The sequence below is a fragment of the Lampetra fluviatilis genome, chromosome 70, assembly GCF_964198595.1.
Source record: "Lampetra fluviatilis chromosome 70, kcLamFluv1.1, whole genome shotgun sequence".
In the NCBI taxonomy this organism is placed as follows: Eukaryota; Metazoa; Chordata; class Hyperoartia; order Petromyzontiformes; family Petromyzontidae; genus Lampetra; species Lampetra fluviatilis.
In genome coordinates, this window is record NC_136344.1 from 4,695,658 (window position 1) to 4,721,757 (window position 26,100).

Below are 26,100 nucleotides of genomic sequence, written 5' to 3' on the forward strand. Positions count from 1 at the left end.
AGGTGAGATACACGAGGCGATCCAGTAGAGGCACGAAGAGATGCAGGGACACACGGAGACAGACACTCGTGGAGAGAGACGAGGGGGACACGGGGAGAAGAAGCGAGACATACAGAGAGATGCACATGGGGAGTCACTGGTAGAGATGGGGATATGGAGGGAGACACCGGGACACAGGGAGACATATAACTACAGGTATCCCTAGATTTACAAAAGGAATCCGTTCCGGAAAAAACACGGCAAAAATGAACTTTCTTGAAGCAGAATGGTTTTCATATTAATTTAATGCAAAAAAATTTGGGATGTTTTTCGGACAGTCATTATAACTCTACTCCTCACCTAAAAATATACACATATATCACTTTTCACAATATAAAATAAATAAGAACGTAAATGTTACAACGATTGAATAATCATAATAATTTGAAACAAAACAAATTACCCTTTTCAGGGAACTCGCCAAACGATCAGCATGGAATGACTGTGTAGGCATTAATTCTAGATTTGAAGCTTTCGTGACTGCAATGATTCATACTCTTAGGTTTTTCGGTAAAGTCACGTAGGTAAAAAATAAATAATAAATAATAGGCATTACTGTTGCACTGTAGGAATACCGTGACAATGTCGGGAATGGATGACGCAGCCTCAAGGGTGGTTCTTGTTTGATCTCATGGCGAGTGCCATGTAATATTTTATTCACACGGAAATTTTATTTCGTAATTGAAAAGTGTTCATAGTCAATTTCGCTAAACGCGATATTTCGGAAAACTGAACGTTTATAAATCGAGGGATACTTGTATTGGGTGAGGACAGAGACGCAGAAATACACGGGGAGGCACGGAAAGACACGAGGATACAGGGACAGGCAGGAATATGCGTATAAAAGGACACGGAGATGCAGTTATGCGGAGACACAAGGACATGTAGAAGACACGGGGTAATGCAGGGAGGTGCGTGTGAATGTTTATTTGTTGTGTGTTTAAATATGGTGAGCGGTAGTGGAGAGGTTAGTGCGCTGCACTACGAATCTGGCGACCCGAGTTCGATTCCCACTCATAGCCAACAACACCAGTGACGAGTATCTGGCCTGCGCTTGGGAATCCCCTACGTTGTCTCAGCACAAAATGAGTAACTGGTGTGATCTAGATTTGAAGTTTTCGTGACTGCAGGGATCCATACTTTTTGGTTATTTCGGTAAAGTCACGTAGGTATAAAATAAAATAAATTAAATCACGACGTTTCGGGCGCAACACAAGCATCCGTCATCAGGTGGGACAACCACAGCAGCACTCCCCTCCCCCTATCCCACCCCCCTCTCTATCTCTCCCCCCTCTCTTACCTATATAGCCTCTTGTTACAGCAGCCCTTTTGCCCACTTCAGCAATTGTTTCTTGCTGTGGTTGTCCCACCTGATGACATACGCTTGTGTTGCGCCCGAAACGTCGTGATTGAATTTATTTTATACCTGAATGACTCTGTCTCTCGACAGACCTGTTCTCCACCTGAAGACGGCTGCTTGCGTTGTGGCCGAAACTTCGTGAGAATTATTTTATTATGTTTTTATTTTATTTTATTATTTTCCTTCTACGTGACTTAATAGTTTGCAGATGAAAGCGTTACGGAGAAGGCGGATACACACACATACAGACAAAAATTCACTTTTATACATAAGAGATACGGGAATCATTAGACCGATTTATAAAATGTGTTTGCAACACTCGTGTTCACTCAAAGATGTGATGTTCTTACTGTGAACACCAGAATCCACTTTTGGGGTTCTGTGGAATCTGCAGTCCACGGAGCCATGACGTCACGGGCAGGTCATGAACATCCCGGCGACTCCAGGTAAGCAAGGGGAGCGGCGCCAAAGGAGGTGATGCGTTTCCTATGGCTCTGTCGAGTGAACAACAAGACACATGCCGGATGTTGAGCTGTACATATTTTACACTAATTCCCAATACGTCTACTATGCTGCACGTTAGAGGGGTGATAATTTACGTATTTTATTTGTACTAACATGCATCTTAACACTTGATATATACCCGTCTATTGAAATGTAGAGAAACGTTTGCGAAGTTATATAATAATGCTACTGTACTAAATTCAAATTGCTGCGTGAATAGTGCCCAGCATATTGTCACTGCAGTGGAAATTAATACAATTCAATACAACGTTTGTTGCATTAACAATTTTTCAAGTAAAGTAGTAATTGGTGGCTGAGCAAAGTTACCGCTACTGAATGGATAAAAGCACCACATTTTGCATGTGGGTCTTTCAGGTTTTTATACAGGATTAAAATGTAAGCTCGGAGCCCTCCTGAGTTTTGCCTCGTATCCCAACAGAACACTGACTTCCAAGATATCCAACAACAATTTAAAGTACAGTTTGTACTTAGTTGCTTTTAGAATATTCAGATAAACATTGTTCCTACGGCCAGAAAATGCTATTATTAGATGGTTTAATGCATTTCATAAAAGTGAATCAGAACCACAAGACTATGTTTTCGACTATTTGGTTAAATGTAGCAATATACCACGTAATGTAATGAGTCCCAAAATTACACTGGGAATGAATGTGTGTGTCTGTGTTTGCATGGGTGCACATATGTGTGTTGGTGAAAGTGAGCAAGCGTGAACGTGAGTGTGCATGTGTTAGAGTTGAAGGTTCATTCATTCGTTTCTCAATCCGCTTGTCCCAGTGAGGGTGGTGGTGGCAGCATGTTAACTCTCCTTTCAATAATCCTTACTAATATCTGCTTCAAATATCATACAGGAGTCCCAGGACTCCCTGGAATGCCACAGTGGCGAGATGTTAACTACCTCGCTCGGTATACAGGAGGTCGTGGGTTCGATCCTGACCCTGACGCCTGTATACAGGGTTTCGATTTAAAGCTTTCGTGACTGCAGGGATTCATCTTCTTGGTTCTTTCGGTAAAGTCACGTAGAAGGGAAGTAATAAAATAATAAAAATAAAACATAATAAAACAATTCTCACGACGTTTCGGCCACAACGCAAGCAGCCGTCCTCAGGCGAAGAATTATTCGCCTGAGGGCGGCTGCTTGCGTTGTGGCCGAAACGTCGTGAGAATTGTTTTATTATGTTTTATTTTTATTATTTTATTACTTCCCTTCTACGTGACTTTACCGAAAGAACCAAGAAGATGTATACAGGGTGTTTACAAGAAATGTACCCAATTTGAAATCGCTATATCTCTTCAACCATGAACCGCCCATAAATGAAACTCTTACCACTTGAAAGGGCGGGGCATAGAATATCAAATGATTATTGCTACATGCCTCTCCCAGCGCACAAACAGCCCCTAGCCTCAGTCATTCACAAGACACACTGCCTCAACGTTGGATATGTCGCACTGGACCCCAAGACTTGGCGCTATACTCTTGGCCCCCAAGATCCCCAGACATCACACCCTGCGACTTTTTCTTGTGGGAATACGTCAAAGACCGTGCTTTTGTGCCACCATTAGCGACTAATCTGGATGACCTCAAAAATTGAATCACGGCAGCGGTAACTTCAGTGGAAAAAGACACTTTGAGAGGCGTTTGGGACGAATTCAACTATCATCTCGATGTTGTCCGTACAGCAGGTGGAGAGCACATAGAGCATTTATTAATGGTTAGTCAATCTTGATAACTCATTAAGCCATTTGTAACTTTTTGTGTAATTGTAAAATGTTGCCATCGTGAAATATACTGCTTTGAAATTGGGTCTATTGTTTTTAAACAGCCTGTACAGTATTTAGAGTTTGCATGTTTCTCTTGCCGTAGTCTCGTGGAATGTTCTCGGGGTCCTTCGGTTTTTCCCTCCACATTTAGAATCAACATGCGTTTCAAGTATTTGACTGCTATAAATGTTTTTCTGATAAGCCACCTCGTTGAACTATCATTTGTGGCTAGGTGGATTCTGAAAAAGAGCTATATAGCTCAGTGGGCCTTTCCTAGCAAAATGAAAAGAGATAGTACCTCACCATGGGTGAAATTATTATCTACAATACAAAGCCATCAGAATCAATTGTGTTAATTCGCTTCTCAGGTTTTAGCTGCCACATGTCAAACAGACAAAGCTATATACATCACAGACATGCTGTTATATAATCCCCATGTATATTTGCAATCATGAGGTAGCTGATACTAGGAATTTCTAGTGGAATTAACGACGAAGTGGAAAGCAGCATCCAGTCGCTGTAAATATATGCCCCCACCTGCATTGACGTCAGCAGGAAGAATATTCCTGTACTGGTGGTGGTGCTGTTGGTGCTGATCGAGGCGGCGATGGTGGAGTGCTTGGTGGCGAATCGCATACGTGAACCTCCTAACACCTGTGAGTGCTTGACACAAACCTGAATCTGCCAGCACCCCCTCTACTATCCCCACCACCATCATCATTACATCAGCTCCATCTCCGCTTTCATTACTACCATCAATACGACCACCACCATCAATACGTTCCTCACTACCGCCACCGCCACTACATCCACCTCAGTCACAATCACCATTATCACCACAATCATTTCACAACCATCAACACCACCATCACAATGATAACCACCCATTATCACGATCAGCATTATCACCAGCACGCTCACCAAAGAGCCTCAGCATCACCAGCACGATCACAACCGTCATAAACTAACTATTGTCACTATGCATCTCCCCAGCCCCACCTACCTCCACGCTCGTGGTTGAAACGTTCCGCTTGGCTTCCTATTATGGAAACCACATGGTCCTGCAGAGGGGACCGCGTGGTGCCTTCGTGTGGGGGTTCGGGAGCGTGGGAGCCAAGGTGGTCGTGAGACTCTACAACAGGAGCAAGGACTTGTTACAAGTGCACAGGAGCATCGTGTCGGCAGGTCTCTCTCTCCACCATGCTGCAACTTGGAGGCTCCTTATTCATTAGTGACATAAAACATATGCGTTGAGGCGCCCTCGTTTGTGCCAAGCCCGGAGCCAATGCTCCTTTATCCTTGCATCGCTAGAGGGCCCTGACCCTGGGGTTTGAGTATATAAAATACCGTTATCAAACAAAAATTGTAGTAAGGTCATCAATGTCATTATCAGAATTTAATTGTAAGACACAGTAGATATGAGAATAAAAGTTTGATTATACCGCTCACGTTAAAACTGCTGCTTGGGGTTATTTCATCACTCCCACTACACCAGCCAATCAGCCACTAAGAAGAAAATTCCCATGCAACATTGCCGGCATGACATTATTATTTGGTGCGCTTAAGCTGGTCGTGGTTGAGGTATCATGATTATCGGTAACAATTGACTCACAACTGGTCCTGACCAACCCTCAAATATCTCCTAACTTTAGGATGACAAAGTCTTGATGAATCGCTTATTTACTTGGAGTGACACGATGGGGCGTCATGGTGGCAATATGTTATCTGCCTCACCTGGTATGCAGGAGGTCATGGGTTTGAACCCGACTCCGATGCCTGTAGATTTACAGTTTGCATGTTCTCCTGTGGTTCGCGTGGATTTTTCTCCAGATCCTCCAGTTTTCCCCTTCACATTTAGAAATATGCGATGAATTTTGCTGTTATACATTTCCACCTGATAAACCACTTAGATTAGCTATAATTTGTGGCCAGGCCGCTATCTGAAAAATGGCTATATAGCTCAGTGAGCCTTAAATGGTACAATACTATTTGTTTCATAGTTTTTATAGTTTAAGTTTAATCTTGAACCAAGCTTACACAATTTTTTGGGTATTATAAGTTGTGCTGCGCTCAGGCACCTTGTCTCTTGAGTTGCCACCCAGTTAAACAAATAAATGGAAACAGGAACACACGATGTATGTTGGGCTGTTGGGGCAAGTAGTGTCAGTGAGCACCTATTTAGCCTATGTCAGCTATGTGTATATATATTTCCGGGACCCTTTCGGCCAGAATTCAGATGATAAAAAAAGTTGTATCATTTCTAGCAATAATATAGGAGGTGTTAAGGTGTTAAAACACCAAATATACACACATTACAAAGCGCCAAATCTGCATTAACCACACATAGTTGTGGCAACACGCAAAACATGCTTTGGTAAGCATTTTCCTTAAAACTGGTTGACCTACACCAGAGGCAGCCTATGTAATGCCTTGTCGAACCAGTGCTATAAACCAAAGGTCACGAAAAGGTGTCAAGAAAAATAAGTGGGCTTGGGTAGGGCACATGGCTATAAGGGACGATGAATGACGGTCAAGAATAATAATGGAGACACACCCAAAAATAAAATGGGTCCAAGAGGATGCTCACCGAGGAGTTGGAGTGACTACTTCACCTCATGTACCAGTGCTGGACGGATTGTTGCATCACAAAATCATTAATGGTGGCGGTGGCTTGGAAAAGCTTTACACCAGAAATGCTATAATCATGACTGATGATAATGATGATGAAAAATCAATTACTTTCAGGAGGAAAATGTGCTGACCAATGTGGGTAACCAAATTCCTCACAAACGGTTCTTTCACACAAGAGTTGTTAGATTTAACATTTCAGTTGATCAAAGGGTAAAACCATTTTCACAAAGCACCAAGGCAGCAGTACCCATGATATGTATGCAATATCACCGCTCATTTAGACAGTACCCTTTATGAAACCAAGAGAGAAATAAACACATTGTGAAACATGATACATCGTTGCCTCTTTTGCAAGAGTCATCTGGGTTGTTGATTGAAAGCAAAATGGGTCATAAAGGGAAGGCAACGAAAAGCATGGGTGTTTAAAAGCTCAAGTTTAACATCGGCAACGATGAATCAAAGACCCGAAGACTGTGTATGAGGAAAGGTTTCTCCAGGTACTTTATTTTTCTCCCACATTAATTGGCCAATACACCATATATAGAGGACTGCAGAGCTTGGACAATTGTTGGCATCGGCTCACTCCGTGGCTGCCTTCCTGCTTATCTATTGCTCCTCGTGCATCTTGGTCATTCTCTCTCTAACTGCGTTAGCGAATATTGGGGGCGCGTTAAAAGTTTAACTAGATATTACAAGGCTAAATGGCGTACCTATGTATGTGTGTCTTTGTGTGTGTAGAGTCACACAGGTGGTCCGTGACTCTGAACCCCATGGATGCTGGGGGGCCGTTCTTTCTCAGTGCCACCCAGCGGAGCCCTGTGTGGAGGGGCACTGAGAGGGAAGCGGTGAGGGTTGTGATTCGCGACATCTGGTTCGGAGAAGTGTGGCTTTGTGGGGGGCAGAGCAACATGCAGATGACTGTACAGCAGGTAAGGTTTCTCTTCATCCTCTATTTGCCACCAGCAATTCCCCACTGGCCACGGAATGCGCTGCAGATAGCCCCCACCCCGACCCATAAAGCTCACACCTCTGAGTAGCACGGTTGGCTATGTATGGTGGGAAATAAGTTCAATATAGAGTACATCCCCTCTTAACGACCACCCCTGTTAATGACTACTCGCTTAACGACGGGCCTCTATAGAGCCCAATGTGTTTGCTTATCGACCATTCCCCTGTTAACGACGGGCTAATGACGAGCACGCGACTGCCAATTTCGGCCAATTGGCGAGATACAAAGTGGTCTGACCAGATCGTGGCCAATCAGCGATGTCCATTCATGAGCCTTGGGGCATTGTTTACATTCAGTGTGTCTGCTGTGCTTTGAAGTGAGAACATCTACTCGCTTAACGACCAAATCACTTCACGATCGGTTTTGTGGAATCAATTACCATCGTTAAGAAGGGTTCTAGTGTACATACAATTATTTCTGCACCTCAGGATTAGTTGCAGCTAAGGCCACAGCGATCCTATGTAAGGGTTATAAATTTATAACATCTAGAGCCTCAAACAATTAAAAAACTGTACGTCTATCCAATAATGTTGTTTAAACACCATTACCAAATGGCTCATAAGCACTCGTTTAGAGGCTATAAGTGCACGTTAGAAGTGTTGAGTATCGACTCTCTTGCATGTTGTTTTACATACCTTTCAGTCGCTGTACAACTTGTTAATGACAATTATTTTTGCTGTGCAATTCTTATCTTATATATATTTACTAGCAGGAAGTACCCGGCGTTGCCCGGGCGAAAAAGACAGACACACACATCGACTTACATACGCTTACAGACATTGACCCACATACACACATATGGACTCACACACATACATACATAGACTGACACACACACATATGGACTTACACACATATCGACAAATACACACACACATGGACCCACGCACACACATATATAGACGCACACACAACACCCTACACACACACATATCGACTGACACACACAGACATCGACATTAGATACACACATATAAAGTTACACACACACACATTGACTTTCACACACAAATCGAATCACACGCACATATGGACTAACACACACACATGGACTTTCACACACACATACATCGACTCACACACATCGATTTAGACGCACACACAATTTATTTTTTATTTTCACTTACACACACATCGACTGACACACAGACACGCACACAAGGACTTAGACACAATAATCGATTAATATTCGCCAAGTAAATTTAGAAATATGAGTTGTTAGCACACAAACAAAAATTGTAATATTTCCAAGGTGATTATTAAAATAATAGGTTTCTATGGACGTGAATGTAGTGAAAGAAGCAATAAATATAAATATTAGTTGTCTGCACACAAACATTATTAATGTAATATGAGCAAGGTGATTATTAAAATAATAGGTTTTTATCAACGTGAGTTTAGCGAAAGAAGCAAGAAAAAAGACCAAAGAGTAAGAAAAAAAATACTTAACATTGCCGTGGTGAGGCCTAGTCCCATGCAGAGCCCCCGGCCTCGCCTAGATTGCCCAGTCGGGCGAGGTGGAACCTTGGCAGGCTGGGGGCTGAGCCACTACCCCCGCCCCTCCCCCCCCACCATCCCCTCGCCCGCACTACAATAATAGTATATACGCACTATAATATTAATATCTACAGACTCTATCGTAGTAAGCACACACATTGGGGTGGGGGAGGGGGAACATTAAACGTTGAAGAATTTACTTCAGCGTTTATTTGCATTATGAAGGTGAAAGATAAATCCCCCCCCCTCCACCGATGACGCATGTGCATTTCCAGGGAAAACCTCCCGTCAGCCTAGTGGTATACTAAATAAATAAATAAAGATACATCGCACTAAATTGCTCATTTAACTAATTAAAAGTTGAGGGATGTGAAAAACAATTAGCGCTTGCCCACCACGGGGCTTACGGCGTGATACCAACTAATTTTTTCTTACCTAAGCCCCACCGTTTGAGAGCCAAATCCTTCGCAAGTGTGCGAACACACACACAGACAAAAAATGTATTTTATAGGTAAGACTAGCGGGAGTACCCGGCATTGCCTGGGCCAAAAAGACACATCAACTTACACACACACATTGGAACTTTTAGAGCAGGTTGGCAGCAAATGGGTATTTTTGGCACAAAACAAAGAACGCCATCAGGTTGGTATCTTGTGGAGCCAGGGCCTGTTGTTGGTCATTTTCTTCTGTGAAGTAGATGCATTGACCATTTTGGAGTTGAACTGACAAATGGACGACTGTGGGGGAACGCTCGTGGATGGGGGAGGCAAGAATGATCCAAATGGCCTCATTGCTCCTGATGTATCTTCCTTGGACAAAAAGTGTAACCTCATCCACACTTGGCCTGTCTTTTTGTAAGGCAAAGACAGGCATGTCAAAACCGTTGATGTATTTGCAAACATTTGATGGCTTGCACAGAATTGCAAAATTCCACATGAATGTGGCGCTCGAAGATCTTGAACAGAAGAGAGCAGTCGGGAACGATCCACTGGTTGTCAACCTTCATGTCAGAGTTAGTGGCAGGTCTGAGCGTTGTTTAAAATCTACCATTTCTGCAACGATATGGAGGATAGGCATGGCCTGACTGAGTGTCTTCCAAGAAGTTGCATGGATACTTCTTCGTACACCTGCGGTCTTGCATACATGGCGAAATATGATTGAACTGCCCACATGGGCCATAGACCGTTTGCTTGCAGACCACATCAAATAGGACAGGGTCTTGATGGGGGTCAGGTATCTCAGCACTGACAAATGTGTCAATGTCACTTGAATGAATTATTTCCGTCATCAATAGCAAAATTTGAGCATGAGGAAGACACGTTTTTGCCACTCTATGGTGTGCAAGTTACATGTTGTCTTTCCAAAGAAACCGCCTTCCTTAGTCGGAATAAGCCTGATGAGTTCATCAATTTTAAGTGTGAAGACCCTTGCAATGATGTCATGTGTGTTTGTTGCCTTTTGGTTTGGAGAAAGCTCAACCTGGATGTATGTATCTTGATCCACCTGTGAAGGATGAAGGCAAAATAACGAATCTGCCCATATTCTGAGCGTTTGCATGTACGTCAGCAGTGATCGTGTCCCTGGAATGAGCATACTGTTTTATACGAAGGCGTTTTTATTAAGTTAAATGTAAAGAACACACTTAGTAGAATTGGTTGGCGCACCGTAATGTGGTTTCCTCCTTCTGTGTCCATGATCATGAAGGAATATAAGACTTTAGAAGAGACAGTTTTGTGAGGATGTATTTGTCGTGTAGCTTTGATAATTTGAGAAATTTGGACGTGGTACCTATCTTGAACTTGTCAAAGTATAATGGGGTATTGTAGGGCATCATATGCTCTGCTTGTGTCAGGAAATCGTTTTATGGTGTTGTCTTGGTATCGAAGCACAATGTCTCATACCGACTGTGGTGGTACCTGCTATGATTACAGCAATGCATACTGACTGTGGTGGTAAATGTTATCACTAAAGTAGTACATGCTGACTTTATAGCAGTTTTTATCGACTCTATAGCCCAAAGTACTCACCTGACAGAGTGGCGTGGTGATGCCTAGTCCCGTGCAGAGCTTCCGGCCTCGCCTACATTGCCCAGCCGGACGAGTTGGCACCTTGGCAGGCTGAGGGCTGGGCCGCTACCCCCCCCCCCCCCCACCATCCCCCCGCACTCCAACAATACTATGCAAGCGCTATAATATTAATATCTATGGACTCTATAGTAGTAAGTGCACACATTAGGATGGGGGGGGGGGGGGACATGAAACTTTGAAAAATTTACCTCAGCGTACACAAGGCAGATCTGAAACACGGTAGGACCAATACCTCTGCCGTTGCTGATCAATGTTTTAACGCAGTGGGATAACACAAAATTGACTTTTCCAAGACCAAGGTACTCTGCAAACCCACCGGCTATTATCAAAGATTTGTTCATGAAGCCATCCAGATATATAAAGACAACTTCAACCGAGAAGATGGGTACAAATTGAGCAATCATTGGAAGGACGTTATTAACCAGGTAAAGTCTTAACAGACTGTGATGTCTCCATCCTACCTGCCCATGTCAGCTGTTTTTTACGACTCTGTGTGTCTTTCTCTCGCTGTCCGTGCTGCCCTGCTTCCTCCCCCCTCCCTTCACTCCCCGCCCCCCCCCCCCTGCAGCCGACCCCTCCAGTGCTGCTGCGGTGGACCACTTTACTCCAGTGACCCGGGGCTGCTGCGGGGTCCACTTTCTGCCCCGCCTGCTCCCTCCTTCTCTCTCCCCCCCTACTGCCGAGACCGAAATAACCTCATGCCACGGCAGATCTCTCGCCGACTTCAACAAAAAAATTTTCTTGCTGTGGTTGTCCCACCCGATGACGATTGCTTGTGTTGCGATCAAAACGTTGTGATCTATTATTGTTTCTACCTACGTTATATTAAGCCCATACTGGCAACATTTGCATAGCCTACCGTCAAAGTGTTCACCTCGAGGTAAAAAATGTTGAGTTATGCACGTCATGGATAATCGTGCTGGCAGTGGGAATATCTCCAGTTTTACAAATGTGAGAGACGATAGTTTCAGAAAGTTTTTTCCCCCCAATTTTAAATTATGAAATTCGCGTGGTATAAAGCTGCATAACGCCTCTCAACATTAATTTATTATGCTTCAGCATCAAGCCTCTCAACATTAATTTATTATGCTTCAGCATCAAGTGCTCCCTTTATGGTAATCAGTTTTTAGCAGGGGGGTGGGGGAGAAGTCTTCCGTAACGTGCGCCCCAGCGCATCACTGAGCAGATTACAGCCACGACGGCATGCACGCAGTCAGTGCCGATTAAGCTGGTGTGGAGCCCGTAGCATAAGTTATGAAGGGGCCCTAAATAAAAAGAAACCACAAATATTAAAACACAAATTTGTAACTAGCATAGTAAAGTAATTGTATTTTTTCATTTGCTATACAGCCAGATAATTACGACAAATCGCTAACCTTAAACACAGTCGTTCATAAAAGTTGAAGGCAGTGTAGTACTTCTAGATTTGAAGCTTTCGTGACTGCAAGGAATCATCTTCTTAGGTTTTTTCGGTAAAGTCACGTAGGTAAAACATCAAAATGAATGAAAATAAAATAAAATAAAAAATCACGACGTTTCGGAGGCAACACAAGTCTCCGTCATCAGGTGGGACCGTCACAGCCAGATTAGCTGCATCAAGTGAGGCAATGATTCAAGATGTAATCCCTTAAAAGCGAGTTGAGGGGGGGAGGAGAGGGAGGGGGGAGCTCATCAGACTATGGTAGCCAATGAATGGAACGTATCGGGAGGGAGGGGGGGCGAGGCCAAAAGGGTGGGCGACGGCGTGCAAGCGATTGTGCGCAAGCGGCTAATTACTGCACACGCCAACACAATGGAGCGATTATGCGCAAGCGGCCAACTGCCGCACACGCCAACACAATGGGCAGAGAGGGGGAGGGAAGCTCTAATACACATGATAGACAAAAGAACGAAAATGCCCATGTTAATACCAATGCTGGCTGAACAATGAAGAGAGTACTGTTAAAAAATAACTGGGGATGTTAACACTCGGTAAAGTAAAGTAAAATAGTGCCTGTCAGATAAGATGGTCCAAAAAATTGTAATTAAGTCTTTTTTGCGTGGTTGATAACATCTTTCCAATGATTACTAAGTTTGTACCCATCATCACGGTTGAAATTATGTCTGTGTTTGTATATTTGTATGGCTTCGTGTACAAACCTTTGATGGTAGCCGGGAGGTTTGCAGAGAACCTTGGTCTCGGAAAAGACAATTTCATGAGAGCCCACCGAGTTGTAGCAATGATCGGCAACGGCAGAAGAATCAGTTCTGCCGTGTTTCAGATCTGACTTGTGCTCGCGGACACGATCAGAAACATGACGTTTCGTTTCTCCAATGTAGCAATCACCACAAATGCAACTCAATTTGTAGACTCCAGGATACTGTAAGTCAGGAACGACATCCTTCACAGATGGAATCAGATCACGGATTTTATGCACTGTACTGAATCGGACTTGGATCTTATGTTTGTTTAGAATTTTGGAGATCTTTTTGGTCACGCCAGCTATGTATGGTAACGTGATGGTTTTGGTCGGAGTTTCATGTGGCTGTTTCTGTGTGGTGGGAGAGACAGCTTGGCTGATAGTACGGTCAGAGTATCCGTTCATCCTGAGGGCCCGATGTACATGTCTTAATTCACCAGTCAGGTGGTGTTTGTCAGAAATGCCATGGACTCTGTGGTATAGCGTTTTGATGAGAGAATTCTTTTGAGATGGGTGGTGGTGGGAATCCGGTTTCAAGTAGGAATCTGTGTGGGTGGCTTTTCTGTAGACAGAATGTCCCAAGGATCCGTCAGGCCTCCTCTCAAACAGAATATCCAAGAATGGTAGTTTACCGTCTTTCTCCACTTCCATGGTGAATCTGATGGATGGGTGTCTGGAATTGATGTGGTCCAAGAAGTGGTTCAATGCTGGGAGGCCATGTGGCCAGATGACGAAAGTGTCATCCACATACCTCTTCCACAGGGAAGGACGTAGGGTGGATGTCTGGATGGCGTCTGATTCAAACTTTTCCATGAACATGTTGGCTATAACTGGTGACAAAGGGGAGCCCATAGGGGTACCCTCATTCTGTTTGTAGAAGGTGCCATTCCAGGTAAAATAGGTGTTGGTGAGGCAATGCCTAACCAGCGCAGGTGCATCAGAATTCACACTCACATCCGCTGCTGTGTCCTCACCGAACTCCAAACAGATCTTATTTAAAGCCAGCCTATCACTAATCTCGGAGAGAATAAGGTTACTCCGATCTGAACTCGATAATTTAGACAAGACTCTCTTACAAACACATTTAATGCTAACACAAAAAATGTCACCTTCTGATTGGAACCACGTTGATAACATGACTTCTGCTTCTGCTGACTCAATGTCAGCCAAATGCAAAGCTAACCTGATTTCCAAATTCAACCTCCTATCTAAGAAGAAACCAGAGCCACACATCGCAAAGCTGGATGTTAACAAGACCGTGATTAATCAGAGTAACATCCCAATTTCTGACACTCTAAAAACGGTACTGGCCAAGGGACTAAATTTCGCCGTCACCCCTAAATATATACCAGTAGAGGATATGATTTCCCAGATTGATGTAGCCCTCAGAGGCATAGGACACATCCATGCGGATGTAGCAAGAGCTGAAATAGCTACGATTCTTAAGAATGCTAAGAAACCCACTAGTAACATCAGCAAAAACGAACGCTCTGAACTCGCAGACATAAAAAAGAGAGATGATATAGTCATCCTCTCGGCAGACAAGGGCAATGCTACGGTCATCATGGATAAAGATTCATACAACAACAAAATCCTGGACCTTCTTAATGATGGGAGTTACTCCAAAATTAAAAACGATCCCACTAAAAGCCTAACGACGAAAACCAACAGTATCATCACGAGTTCGACTTCCCTAATCGAACCAAGCAAACGTCCCTCTCTAAAACCATCGGCTGCAAGACCTCCCAGACTCTATGGTCTTCCCAAAATCCATAAGGAAGGCACCCCGCTACGACCCATTGTGTCGACGATAAACTCTCCTACGTACAAACTAGCCCGTTTTCTATCAGATACTCTGCTCCCTTTCACAGGCAAGACCTCTTCGGCAGTACTCAACTCAACCCAATTAGTCTCTATGGTTAAGGACATGGTACTCTCTCCTGATGACATCCTCGTCAGCTTTGATGTAGTATCTTTGTTTACCAAAGTCCCAGTACCAGACACCCTAACAATAATTGAGGACTTAGTCCAACATGGATTGAATTCTGATGCACCTGCGCTGGTTAGGCATTGCCTCACCAACACCTATTTTACCTGGAATGGCACCTTCTACAAACAGAATGAGGGTACCCCTATGGGCTCCCCTTTGTCACCAGTTATAGCCAACATGTTCATGGAAAAGTTTGAATCAGACGCCATCCAGACATCCACCCTACGTCCTTCCCTGTGGAAGAGGTATGTGGATGACACTTTCGTCATCTGGCCACATGGCCTCCCAGCATTGAACCACTTCTTGGACCACATCAATTCCAGACACCCATCCATCAGATTCACCATGGAAGTGGAGAAAGACGGTAAACTACCATTCTTGGATATTCTGTTTGAGAGGAGGCCTGACGGATCCTTGGGACATTCTGTCTACAGAAAAGCCACCCACACAGATTCCTACTTGAAACCGGATTCCCACCACCACCCATCTCAAAAGAATTCTCTCATCAAAACGCTATACCACAGAGCCCATGGCATTTCTGACAAACACCACCTGACTGGTGAATTAAGACATGTACATCGGGCCCTCAGGATGAACGGATACTCTGACCGTACTATCAGCCAAGCTGTCTCTCCCACCACACAGAAACAGCCACATGAAACTCCGACCAAAACCATCACGTTACCATACATAGCTGGCGTGACCAAAAAGATCTCCAAAATTCTAAACAAACATAAGATCCAAGTCCGATTCAGTACAGTGCATAAAATCCGTGATCTGATTCCATCTGTGAAGGATGTCGTTCCTGACTTACAGTATCCTGGAGTCTACAAATTGAGTTGCATTTGTGGTGATTGCTACATTGGAGAAACGAAACGTCATGTTTCTGATCGTGTCCGCGAGCACAAGTCAGATCTGAAACACGGCAGAACTGATTCTTCTGCCGTTGCCGATCATTGCTACAACTCGGTGGGCTCTCATGAAATTGTCTTTTCCGAGACCAAGGTTCTCTGCAAACCTCCCGGCTACCATCAAAGGTTTGTACACGAAGCCATACAAATATACAAACACAGACATAATTTCAACCGTGATGATGGGTACAAACTTAGTAATCATTGGAAAGATGTTATCAACCACGCAAAAAAGACTTAATTACAATTTTTTGGACCATCTTATCTGACAGGCACTATTTTACTTTACTTTACCGAGTGTTAACATCCCCAGTTATTTTTTAACAGTACTCTCTTCATTGTTCAGCCAGCATTGGTATTAACATGGGCATTTTCGTTCTTTTGTCTATCATGTGTATTAGAGCTTCCCTCCCCCTCTCTGCCCATTGTGTTGGCGTGTGCGGCAGTTGGCCGCTTGCACATAATCGCTCCATTGTGTTGGCGTGTGCAGTAATTAGCCGCTTGCGCACAATCGCTTGCACGCCGTCGCCCACCCTTTTGGCCTCGCCCCCCTCCCTCCCGATACGTTCCATTCATTGGCTACCATAGTCTGATGAGCTCCCCCCTCCCTCTCCTCCCCCCCTCAACTCGCTTTTAAGGGATTACATCTTGAATCATTGCCTCACTTGATGCAGCTAATCTGGCTGTGACTGTCCCACCTGATGACGGAGACTTGTGTTGCCTCCGAAACGTCGTGATTTTTTATTTTATTTTATTTTATTTTCATTCATTTTGATGTTTTACCTACGTGACTTTACCGAAAAAACCTAAGAAGACAGTGTAGTACTATGGCAATAGAGCAAGTGCAAAATCACTGAACCGGAATTGATAGCTTGAAAGCATTTATGCGCGGGGCCCTTGAAAGTGCAGTGCCCGTAGCATATGCTACGTTTACGACTCGGATAATCCGGCACTGCACGCAGTAGCGATGATAAACAGCAGTAGAGACTGGACCCACACCTCTCAAAACATCACTCAGCCCCAGGTACAGCACTCGCAGCTTCTGGGGCTGCACTGCTTGAAGCTATCGTAGTCCTGGTTGTGGTTCCTCCCCATTCCAGCAGTAAATCAGGCCCTCTTGCTGCACTCGGTGTGGTTCCTCCAGACTCCAACAGACGATCAGGCCCTCTTGCTGGTGGCTGATGATGGCTGCTGGTTCATCTCTGGCTTGGTTTCCTTCGCCCCTTTAATCGCCGGTAAATTAGCATAATTGGCCTTCCCCACACCCATTCAACTAAAACCCGTCCACCAGCTATCACGGACACCATAGGGAAGCCAGGGATGTGATCCTCAACTTTCACCTCATCACACTGCCTCCCTCCTCAGGAGAGGCAACGTTTGATTTGACTTAATCTCCCGCGAGTGTGAAAGAGAAGTTACACTCCGGCTTGCCCTAGGCAGGTACTATTGACATATACTCAAGTAGTCGGCACCAATATTGTCAGCACCTTTAATACTTGCGTAAGGTGTACGGATATAGTTGCAATGACAATGCACATCAAATCACTCGGTCAATTTCAATTTGTGCTGTTAAGGGAAATGAAGGGCTTGTGATCTGTTTCCAATATGTACTCGCTGCCATATAGGTACATCCAAAACGTATGGACCCCCACCCCAATGCTAAGCACTCTTTCTCAATAGTTGAGTACCGTGTCTCCCTTGGTAACAATTTCCGACTGGCATACATCACGGGAAAATTGTCACCATAATTCTCCTGCAGCAGCAGATCAGTTCCCAAACTTGTGTCTGACGCATCTCTATGCAACATGGAGGTTTTCCCTTAATCGGGCAATTTCAGAATTTTGTCTCCAGTGAGACCTCCTCTCAATGTTTCAAAGGCTACACTGGCATCCTCCTTCCATTTCAATTGGTTTGGTTGGGAATTAGCGGTCATATTGGTCAGAGGTTTGGCTATTTCAGCGAATCTTGGAATACATTTCCGGTAATATCCTACTAATTGTAACACGTAGGCTTTTACGACCAATATCATCCATAATACAGGTTTTGTTTGGGTTAGATCACGTAAATATATAAATGTGTCATTAAACCCGTCACCACCGAACACAGACAATTAGTAAGGGTTGTCACGTAAACAGAACATGCCAATTCGTTACTTGTACGGCACACTGGTGTGTTGGAGAGCCAAGCCACAACATTTACAATCCGAGTACGACGTTTCACAAGTAATTACAACTAGCTTCATCAGGCGACAGCCAAATGATGGTACAACCCAATCCGTAATTACTTGATGGGTTATTCGTCACGTGCTCTGCCTGCTCTCGTTGTAACGGCATGAGCTCTGATTGATCCCTTACTCTATCATGCCTTTATACCCTTTCTAGTTTTGTCGCACCTGGGATATTACCTACCATGACTTTATACAGAGGTTCCTCCATGCACATGGCATTAACAACTCCTGAAAAGTAAGGGGACATCAATTCAATCTTGTCTATTGATTATTCGTCACGTGCTCTGCCTGCTCTCGTTGTAACGGCGTGAGCTCTGATTGATCCCTTACTCTATCATGCCTTTATACCCTTTCTAGTTTTGTCCCACCTGGGATATTACCTACCATGACTTTATACAGAGGTTCCTCCATGCACATGGCATTAACAACTCCTGAAAAGTAAGGGGACATCAATTCAATCTTGTCTATTGAACACGGGCGTGCTGTCCCATCCATTAAAACAGACACGGTATTTACCCGTTAATTGGGAGTTAGCCACAATTGCTTGTTTTACCACGATTCCACTGCATCCAGTATCCCCGAGCATCCTTACAAGTGTAGTAAGTTGCAGGAGGCTTTGGACGACGGGGTTGGAGGCACACTTATTTATTAATACCAACTTGTATACAGTAACGGGAGTACACAGCACTTGAAGGGGTATCGTCCCCTTCACTCGTCTAACAGGGAGACACCACGTCTAACCCCGCTAACCTACGCCTGAGTCCTCCACTATGGAGCTAGGGGAGGCTACCTATCCCAGCCCTGGTCAAGCTGGGATCCCGGCACCCTGAGTCTCCAGACCGGCTCTTATAAGAACGTCAGTCTGGGCTCGCGGGGCCACGCCACCGGCTTGCCCTGGTCGGTCCTGACAAGGACAGCGAGCCAGGGGAGCTCCGGGGCCTATTCTAGCTGGTCTTCACTCTTCGCTGGTTAAAGCTAACACTCGACCTCGAGCCTTCCGGCTCACCACCTTTTATAGCACTCGGCCCCCGGGAGGGGCCCATGGGGGATGCAGGTGCAGACGTCGGTGTGAGCACCTCCTCTGTGTACGGCCCTAACCACGCCCCTTGTGTTTGTTACCCATCCGTGCCCATACATCTTTACAATTACACCTCTACATCACCCCCCCCCCCCCCTGTACAGCCCGCAGCCGTCCCCGGCTGCAACAAAATCACAATAAAGGTGCATCCCCCCCTCAAAACCGTGTGTGCCTCGCGTAATTTTAACAAGAACAACAACAACAACAACAGGAACAGAAAAATAACCCGACGCACCCCCTCTGAATAAATACCACATTCCGTAAAACCAACATATATACACGCACCCCGGACGCCCCCCCCCCCCACCTTCCGCAAGGGCCCTCCAACGGCTGACCTCACAAAAGTCTGCGCGTTTTGGCGCGCGTTCTCGCGGCGGGCCCGTCACAAGGGCCCGCCCTGGCTCGCCCAGTGGCGGGTGTCGACAGTCCGGGTGGGAGAGTGTCTGGCTTCGCTGCTGAGTGACCCCCGACCCCCCCCGGGAGGGGTTGGCGGTCGTGGACACATCACTCCTGGTGCACCTGGAGATGGAACAGTCGGTGTCAGGTTAGGCGAAAGTAGCGAAGCCGGGGAGTCGGCGGACCCCTCACACGTTTGGCCATGCGTGTGTGTGTGAGGAATACGGGGCGGCGCAATGAACGGTTTCAACCTGGAGGGGTGCACGTACCACCGACGCTTCCCCCACTTGATGCATACACATTGCGGCCGCAAGACCTGTATGACCTCCATGGGCCCCCGCCACGGCCGCACCAGCTTCGACGAGGTCGCCAGTGGCACCTGGGGACAGTGCAACCATGCTCTGTCTCCCGGTTTCCATTGGAACACTTGTGCCCGCCCCAGCCTAAGCCTCTCATTCGCCTTTTGGCGGAATTCCGAATTTTGTTAATTTCCCGATGTTAAATTTAACGTGGTCGGACAATTTAGAATTCGCCTGAGGCGCCGAGAGCTTCAGCTGAGTCGTCACAGGTGGGTTAGCCTCGCGGCCATATATTAAGAAGAAAGGTGAAAATCCGGTGGCCGCATGGGGAGCCATCCTGTAGGCTTGCAACACACCCACAATGTGAAGGTCCCAATCGGTCTGGGATTCCGATACCTGCTGGGACAGCATGGACGTGATAGTCCGATGCAGCAGTTCCACCATCCCGTCAGTTTGTGGGTGATATGGGGAGGTCCGAATTTTCTCCGTACCCAAGAGGTTGCACACCTCGCGGAGGAGTTTCCCCGAATTTTTTTTACCCTGGTCAGTCAGCAGCCGTTCCGGAGCACCCTTGTCGAGGACGTAGCCCTGGACAAAGGCCTCCGCGACGGCTGCTGCCGACTGGTTGGCCAGGGGCCAGGCCATGGGCCATCTCGTGAAGTATTCGACCCCTGTCAATAAGTACCTATTTCCCCTGGGTGTAGCGGGAAATGGCCCGAGAATATCCAGAGCAACGAGCTCGTTAATCCAGGAAACCTCTATCGACTGCAACGGAGGGTTGGACCCCCTCGCTGGTGGCTTCCGCTGCGCGCATTGAGTGCACGACCCCAGGAGATCCCCCACGTCCCTTGCCATGCCCGGCCAGAAGAAATCGAGCTGGAGCATGGCAAGGGTCTTGTGAGTCCCCAAGTGCAGGAGCCGCTCATGCGTAGCCCACACCACTTTACCCCTCAATGCTGCAGGCACCACCAGCCGTTGGCGGCGGGATTTCCCGTCCCAGTGCATTAAAAGCCCCTGGAACAACCCCCACGAGTCAACGTTCGCCGCCCCCTGACCAACCCCCCCGATGCGACGGCGCAGAGCGAGGAGGGAGGTGTCCTCCATTTGGAGGCGTCCCCACTCCGCAACGGACAACCCCAGCAAGGAATCCCTCCCTTCTTGCTCGATAGGACCCGAAGTTGAAGGCGCATCGGCGGCAGCCACAAGGACCGAATCCGTGGTCATGTTTGGAGGCCTACAACGCCCCGAACCCAAGAGGCAAGCGCACTCTGAAGTGGGCGGCAACCGCAACAGAGCATCAGCGTTCGTGTGGCGGACGCCCTTACGATATGTGGTGACAAAGTCGTAGTCTTGGAGAATCTCCAACCATCGAGACAACTGTCCCGATGGTTGTTGAATCCGCAAGGCGTACTGCAGCGCCGCATGATCTGTACGGACGGTGAAACGCCGACCGTACAGATACGGGCGGTACTGCTGAATGAAATAAACGATCGCCAATAGTTCACGACGGGTAACGCAGTACCGTTGTTCCGCCGGAGACAACACCCGACTACCGTAAGCCACCACATGCTCTACGCCACCAATGAGCTGTGACAGCATGCCCCCAATGCCCGTGTTACTTGCGTCTGTATCGAGCAAGAAGGGTTGTGAGAAATCGGGATAATTCAACGGCGGAGCCCCCACCAGGGCATCCCGGAGGGAGGGAAAAGCAGCCTCCTCCTCCGGTCCCCAACGAAACCTGACTCCCTTGGACGTCAAGGCATGCAAGGGTTTCGCGATCGTAGCGAAGTCAGCCACAAACCGTCGGTAGTACGACGCGAACCCAATGAAACTCCTGACCTCCCCCACCGAGGTGGGAGTCGGCCAGGAGCTGACGCATTTCGTTTTGGCGGGATCAGTGGATATCCCCGAGCGTCCAACAATATGACCCAAATACCGCACCGATTCGCGGAGCAAATGGCTCTTCTGCGGTTTAAATTTCAAATTGGCAGCCCGCATTTTGAGAAAAACAGCACGCAACCTCTGGAGGTGTTCATCGAATGTTTTGCTAAAGACGATGACATCGTCCAAGTAAATTAAACACGAATCCCATTGCAAGCCCGCCAAGACCAGTTCCATTAACCACTGAAAAGTTGCCGGCGCGGAATGTAAGCCCATCGGCAAGCGGTTAAATTGGAAAAGGCCGTGCGGTGTACGGAAAGCAGTCTTAGGTTTAGATTCGTCATCCAGAGGAAGCTGCCAGAATCCAGAAAGTAAATCCAGGGTGGAAAAGAATCGCGCCCCCGCCAAGGCATCAAGCGACTCATTCATTCGAGGAAGCGGGTACGCGTCGGCTACTGAAATTTTGTTCAACCGCCGAAAGTCGACACAAAACCGCAGTGAGCCATCGTGTTTTTTCACCAAAACGATCGGTGCGCCCCACGGGCTGTTGGAAGGGGATATGATATCGGCGGCTAGCATGTCGTCAACGGCCGATTTGACATGATCCTTTTCGGCGGGACTCAACCGAAAGGGATTTTGGCGGATTGGCGCGCTGTCACCCGTGTCAATGTGGTGTCGCAGCAATTTAGTACAACCAATATCAAATTTGTGCTGACTAAAAACGTCGGCAAACTCTTTCAGGAGAACTCGCAGCCTCTCACGCTGTGAGTCGGACAGGTCCACTGATCCCGTGCAAAGCGCATCCAGCCATCCGTCATCACAGTCCGAATGCGGTCGCGATGGAGGATCGGTGGTCACCTGACCCACGAGCGGTTCCTCATAGGGTGCCGGCGTTGCGTGTGCAAGCACGGTCCCTTGAGGAACCACGGCCGTTCGTGATCCCACATTAAGGACTGCAGTGAAGGGGTCCCCATCCCCTTTCACCATGGTCTGAGCCGCAAGCAAATTGGGTCCATTGACCCCGGCTCGAGATGGTCCCAACAAGACCCCCCAATCCGCAACCCCCTCAGCAAACGGCCGACGCAACCTAAGGGGGACGAGCATCTGAGCTCCCGGGGGTACGCGAACAGATCTCGCCATGAGCGCCTGCACGGTCGCAAATGCCCGACGCTCCATGGCGGGGGAAGACAAAAATGTTAAACGTCGGCCTGACGGGAGTTCGATGCACCCCTGGTCGATCAATATACGGATAGGCATTTTGGCCAAGAAATCCATCCCCAACAGGCACAGAACCGCCAGCGAGGAGGAAACCAATACAGGCCCGGATAATTTTATGTCCCCAATGCAAATTTTGGCGCGGATCTGCCCAATGATGCCCAGCGAGCCCCCGTTAGCAGCATAGCATGGCACGTCAACGGGGAGCAAAGGACGGCTTTGAACGGGAAGGATGTTATAAATCAAATCAGATATAATGGTCGCCGATGCTCCTGTGTCAATTAAAATCCGCACCTCAACCCCAACAATGTGACCGACCACGACCGACGACTCCGTCGACGCTGCAACGACACGATAAGCGAGCTCCGACCACTGGGCCGGTTGGAGCGCTCGCCGCATTTCAGAACATTCTGACGCAACGCCCGGCGATTTTCGAGCCCTGTTTGTTTCAGCGAGTGAGTGTGTGTCAGATGTGTGCACGGGCCAAACGTGTGAGGTGCCACGACTCGCCGTATTTGTCTGCTGGAGCTTGGGTGGAGGCGGCGCGGCGTCCTGACGAGGTGTCGCCCCGCACTGACGAGGAGCCCGGCATCCTGAAGCCACGTGGCCTTGAAGGCCACAGTTGTAGCAGCATGTGAGCGCCGCAGATGGCCTGGGCTGCTCCTGGCGGCTCGGTCCATTCCGAGCCTGTGGTCCCGCAGATCTCCATTCCCCCCGCCGCTCCACATCGCAGACCTCCTCCGATGGGAGGGTGGGAGCCGCCATGGCATGGCCGGCCACCCCCTTGGCGGCCTTGCGATGCAGGGACCGCAAGCCCCCGTGGATGTGGCGCGCGACCAGCAAGGAAGACATCTCTGTGTCGTCTTGAGCCAAGACGGCGACGTCCAGCTCGTCCGCGAGTAGCAACAGCTTTTCTGCCACCATAGCGTCCACTCCCTCCTCGTCCATCCGCGGAAAAGCTGCCTTCGCCAGGGCCAGGAGAGCCGTCCAGAAAGCCAAAGGCGATTCGTTGGCGCCCCGATGGCGATCGTGGAACAGCTGTCTGCAGTCCGAAGGCGGGCCGTAGACAGCAGACAGCAGCTGCAGCGCCAAGTGCAGCGTGGCCCGCTTTTCCTTAGGCGCCGAGGTGAGGGTAGCCAGGGTGTCGTTGTCCAGCATCGCCGGCAGCGCGCGTAGTGCTTCGCCGTCCGTCCAGTTCGCCATCTCCTGATGAGCGAGGAACCGTCTCTTGAAGCCACCCCAGTCCCCGTCCACGCCCACGAACTCTTTGAGAGGCGGCAGTCGCTGCTGTAACGCGACGTCCGTGGTTGTGGATCGTGCTCCGTCGTTCTCGGCACTCGGTACAGTGGGGGCGGGCTGCGCGTATGGCATCGCCGGTCGCTCCAGTGTCGACGCGCTGGCCGGTGTTGATGATGTCATGGCTTGTGCTTGGCCCTCGGCGGTCACCTGACGCGGGCCGGCCCCGCCCTCTGCTCCCACTGTAGCGATGGCAGGAAATTTGACTGCGAGCCGCGTGGGGGTGGCGGGAAATGGCGCTGCGCGTCGACTGCCATCGTCGTCCCGCGCAGCCTCTCCAGCCCCCAGCCGCGTGATCTCCTCGAACGCGGCGGCCGCAGTGTAGATCAGCTCTGCCAGGCGGGAGTGAGCCAGCCGAAGTCCCTCGGCCGACGCACCACACCCTTCCTGTCGTAGCGGCGCGGGTGTACTCGGCCCCGGCTGCTCGGATCGGACCTCGGCCATCTCTGGTGCCGAGCCGGCCGAGGTGTCCTCCATCGCCGACTCCCTGGTACGTGTCGTCCCTCGTGTGTCCATTGGTGAACGATCACTTCTGACACCAGATGTAGTAAGTTGCAGGAGGCTTTGGACGACGGGGTTGGAGGCACACTTATTTATTAATACCAACTTGTATACAGTAACGGGAGTACACAGCACTTGAAGGGGTATCGTCCCCTTCACTCGTCTAACAGGGAGACACCACGTCTAACCCCGCTAACCTACGCCCGAGTCCTCCACTATGGAGCTAGGGGAGGCTACCTATCCCAGCCCTGGTCAAGCTGGGATCCCGGCACCCTGAGTCTCCAGACCGGCTCTTATAAGAACGTCAGTCTGGGCTCGCGGGGCCACACCACCGGCTTGCCCTGGTCGGTCCTGACAAGGACAGCGAGCCAGGGGAGCTCCGGGGCCTATTCTAGCTGGTCTTCACTCTTCGCTGGTTAAAGCTAACACTCGACCTCGAGCCCTCCGGCTCACCACCTTTTATAGCACTCGGCCCCCGGGAGGGGCCCGTGCGGGATGCAGGTGCAGACGTCGGTGTGAGCACATCCTCTGTGTACGGCCCTAACCACGCCCCTTGTGTTTGTTACCCATCCGTGCCCATACATCTTTACAATTACACATCTACACATGTGTAATAACAGCCATAGAGGGTTCACGTGGGGATTGGCTTGCCGGTCCTGCTTTGTCTAGGTCCCTGTGGGCTATTCATTATTCCTGGTTGCACTGGGTTTTCGGAAAATCTTGCCCATATACCCAAAACTGGAATTTTTCCACAATCTCTTAAGACTACCCATTGATGTATCCCATCAACAGTTTGGCATGCATCGATCTTGTGAGCTTTTGTCCTGGGTGTGACAGCCTTGGTTGACCCAGGACTAATTTTCCTCTCAGTCTGTCTCCCAGTTATTTTTTGGTTTGGCTAACAATTGAGAGAGATATATTTTCACATTTTACCCCTATGTGAAGGACCTTATGATCAGAGTATAATTAAGTCCCAGACTCCAGTAGAAACCGATGTACAGTGAGGGCAAAAAGTATTTGATCCCCTGCTGATTTTGTACGTTTGCCCACTGACAAAGAAATGATCAGTCTATAATTTTAATGGTAGGTATAATTGAACAGTGAGATACAGAATAACAACAACAAAATCCGGAAAAACGCATGTCAAAAATGTTATAAATTGATTTGCATTTTAATGAGGGAAATAAGTATTTGACCCCTCTGCAAAACATGACTTAGTA

At 47.8% G+C, this 26,100-nt stretch overlaps 1 protein-coding gene across 1 annotated transcript in view; it reads left to right on the plus strand.

Annotated features, from left to right (window-relative positions):
- The first annotated feature begins 1,804 nt into the window (after window positions 1–1,804).
- SIAE (sialic acid acetylesterase) overlaps window positions 1,805–26,100 on the plus strand; it is a 60,479-nt gene continuing 36,183 nt past the window's right edge. Inside the window, exons 1-4 of the mRNA XM_078883254.1 lie at window positions 1,805–1,845; window positions 4,235–4,338; window positions 4,676–4,867; window positions 7,052–7,242. Of these exons, the coding sequence (XP_078739380.1) occupies window positions 1,805–1,845; window positions 4,235–4,338; window positions 4,676–4,867; window positions 7,052–7,242 (528 nt within the window). The remainder of the gene's footprint in view (window positions 1,846–4,234; window positions 4,339–4,675; window positions 4,868–7,051; window positions 7,243–26,100) is intronic.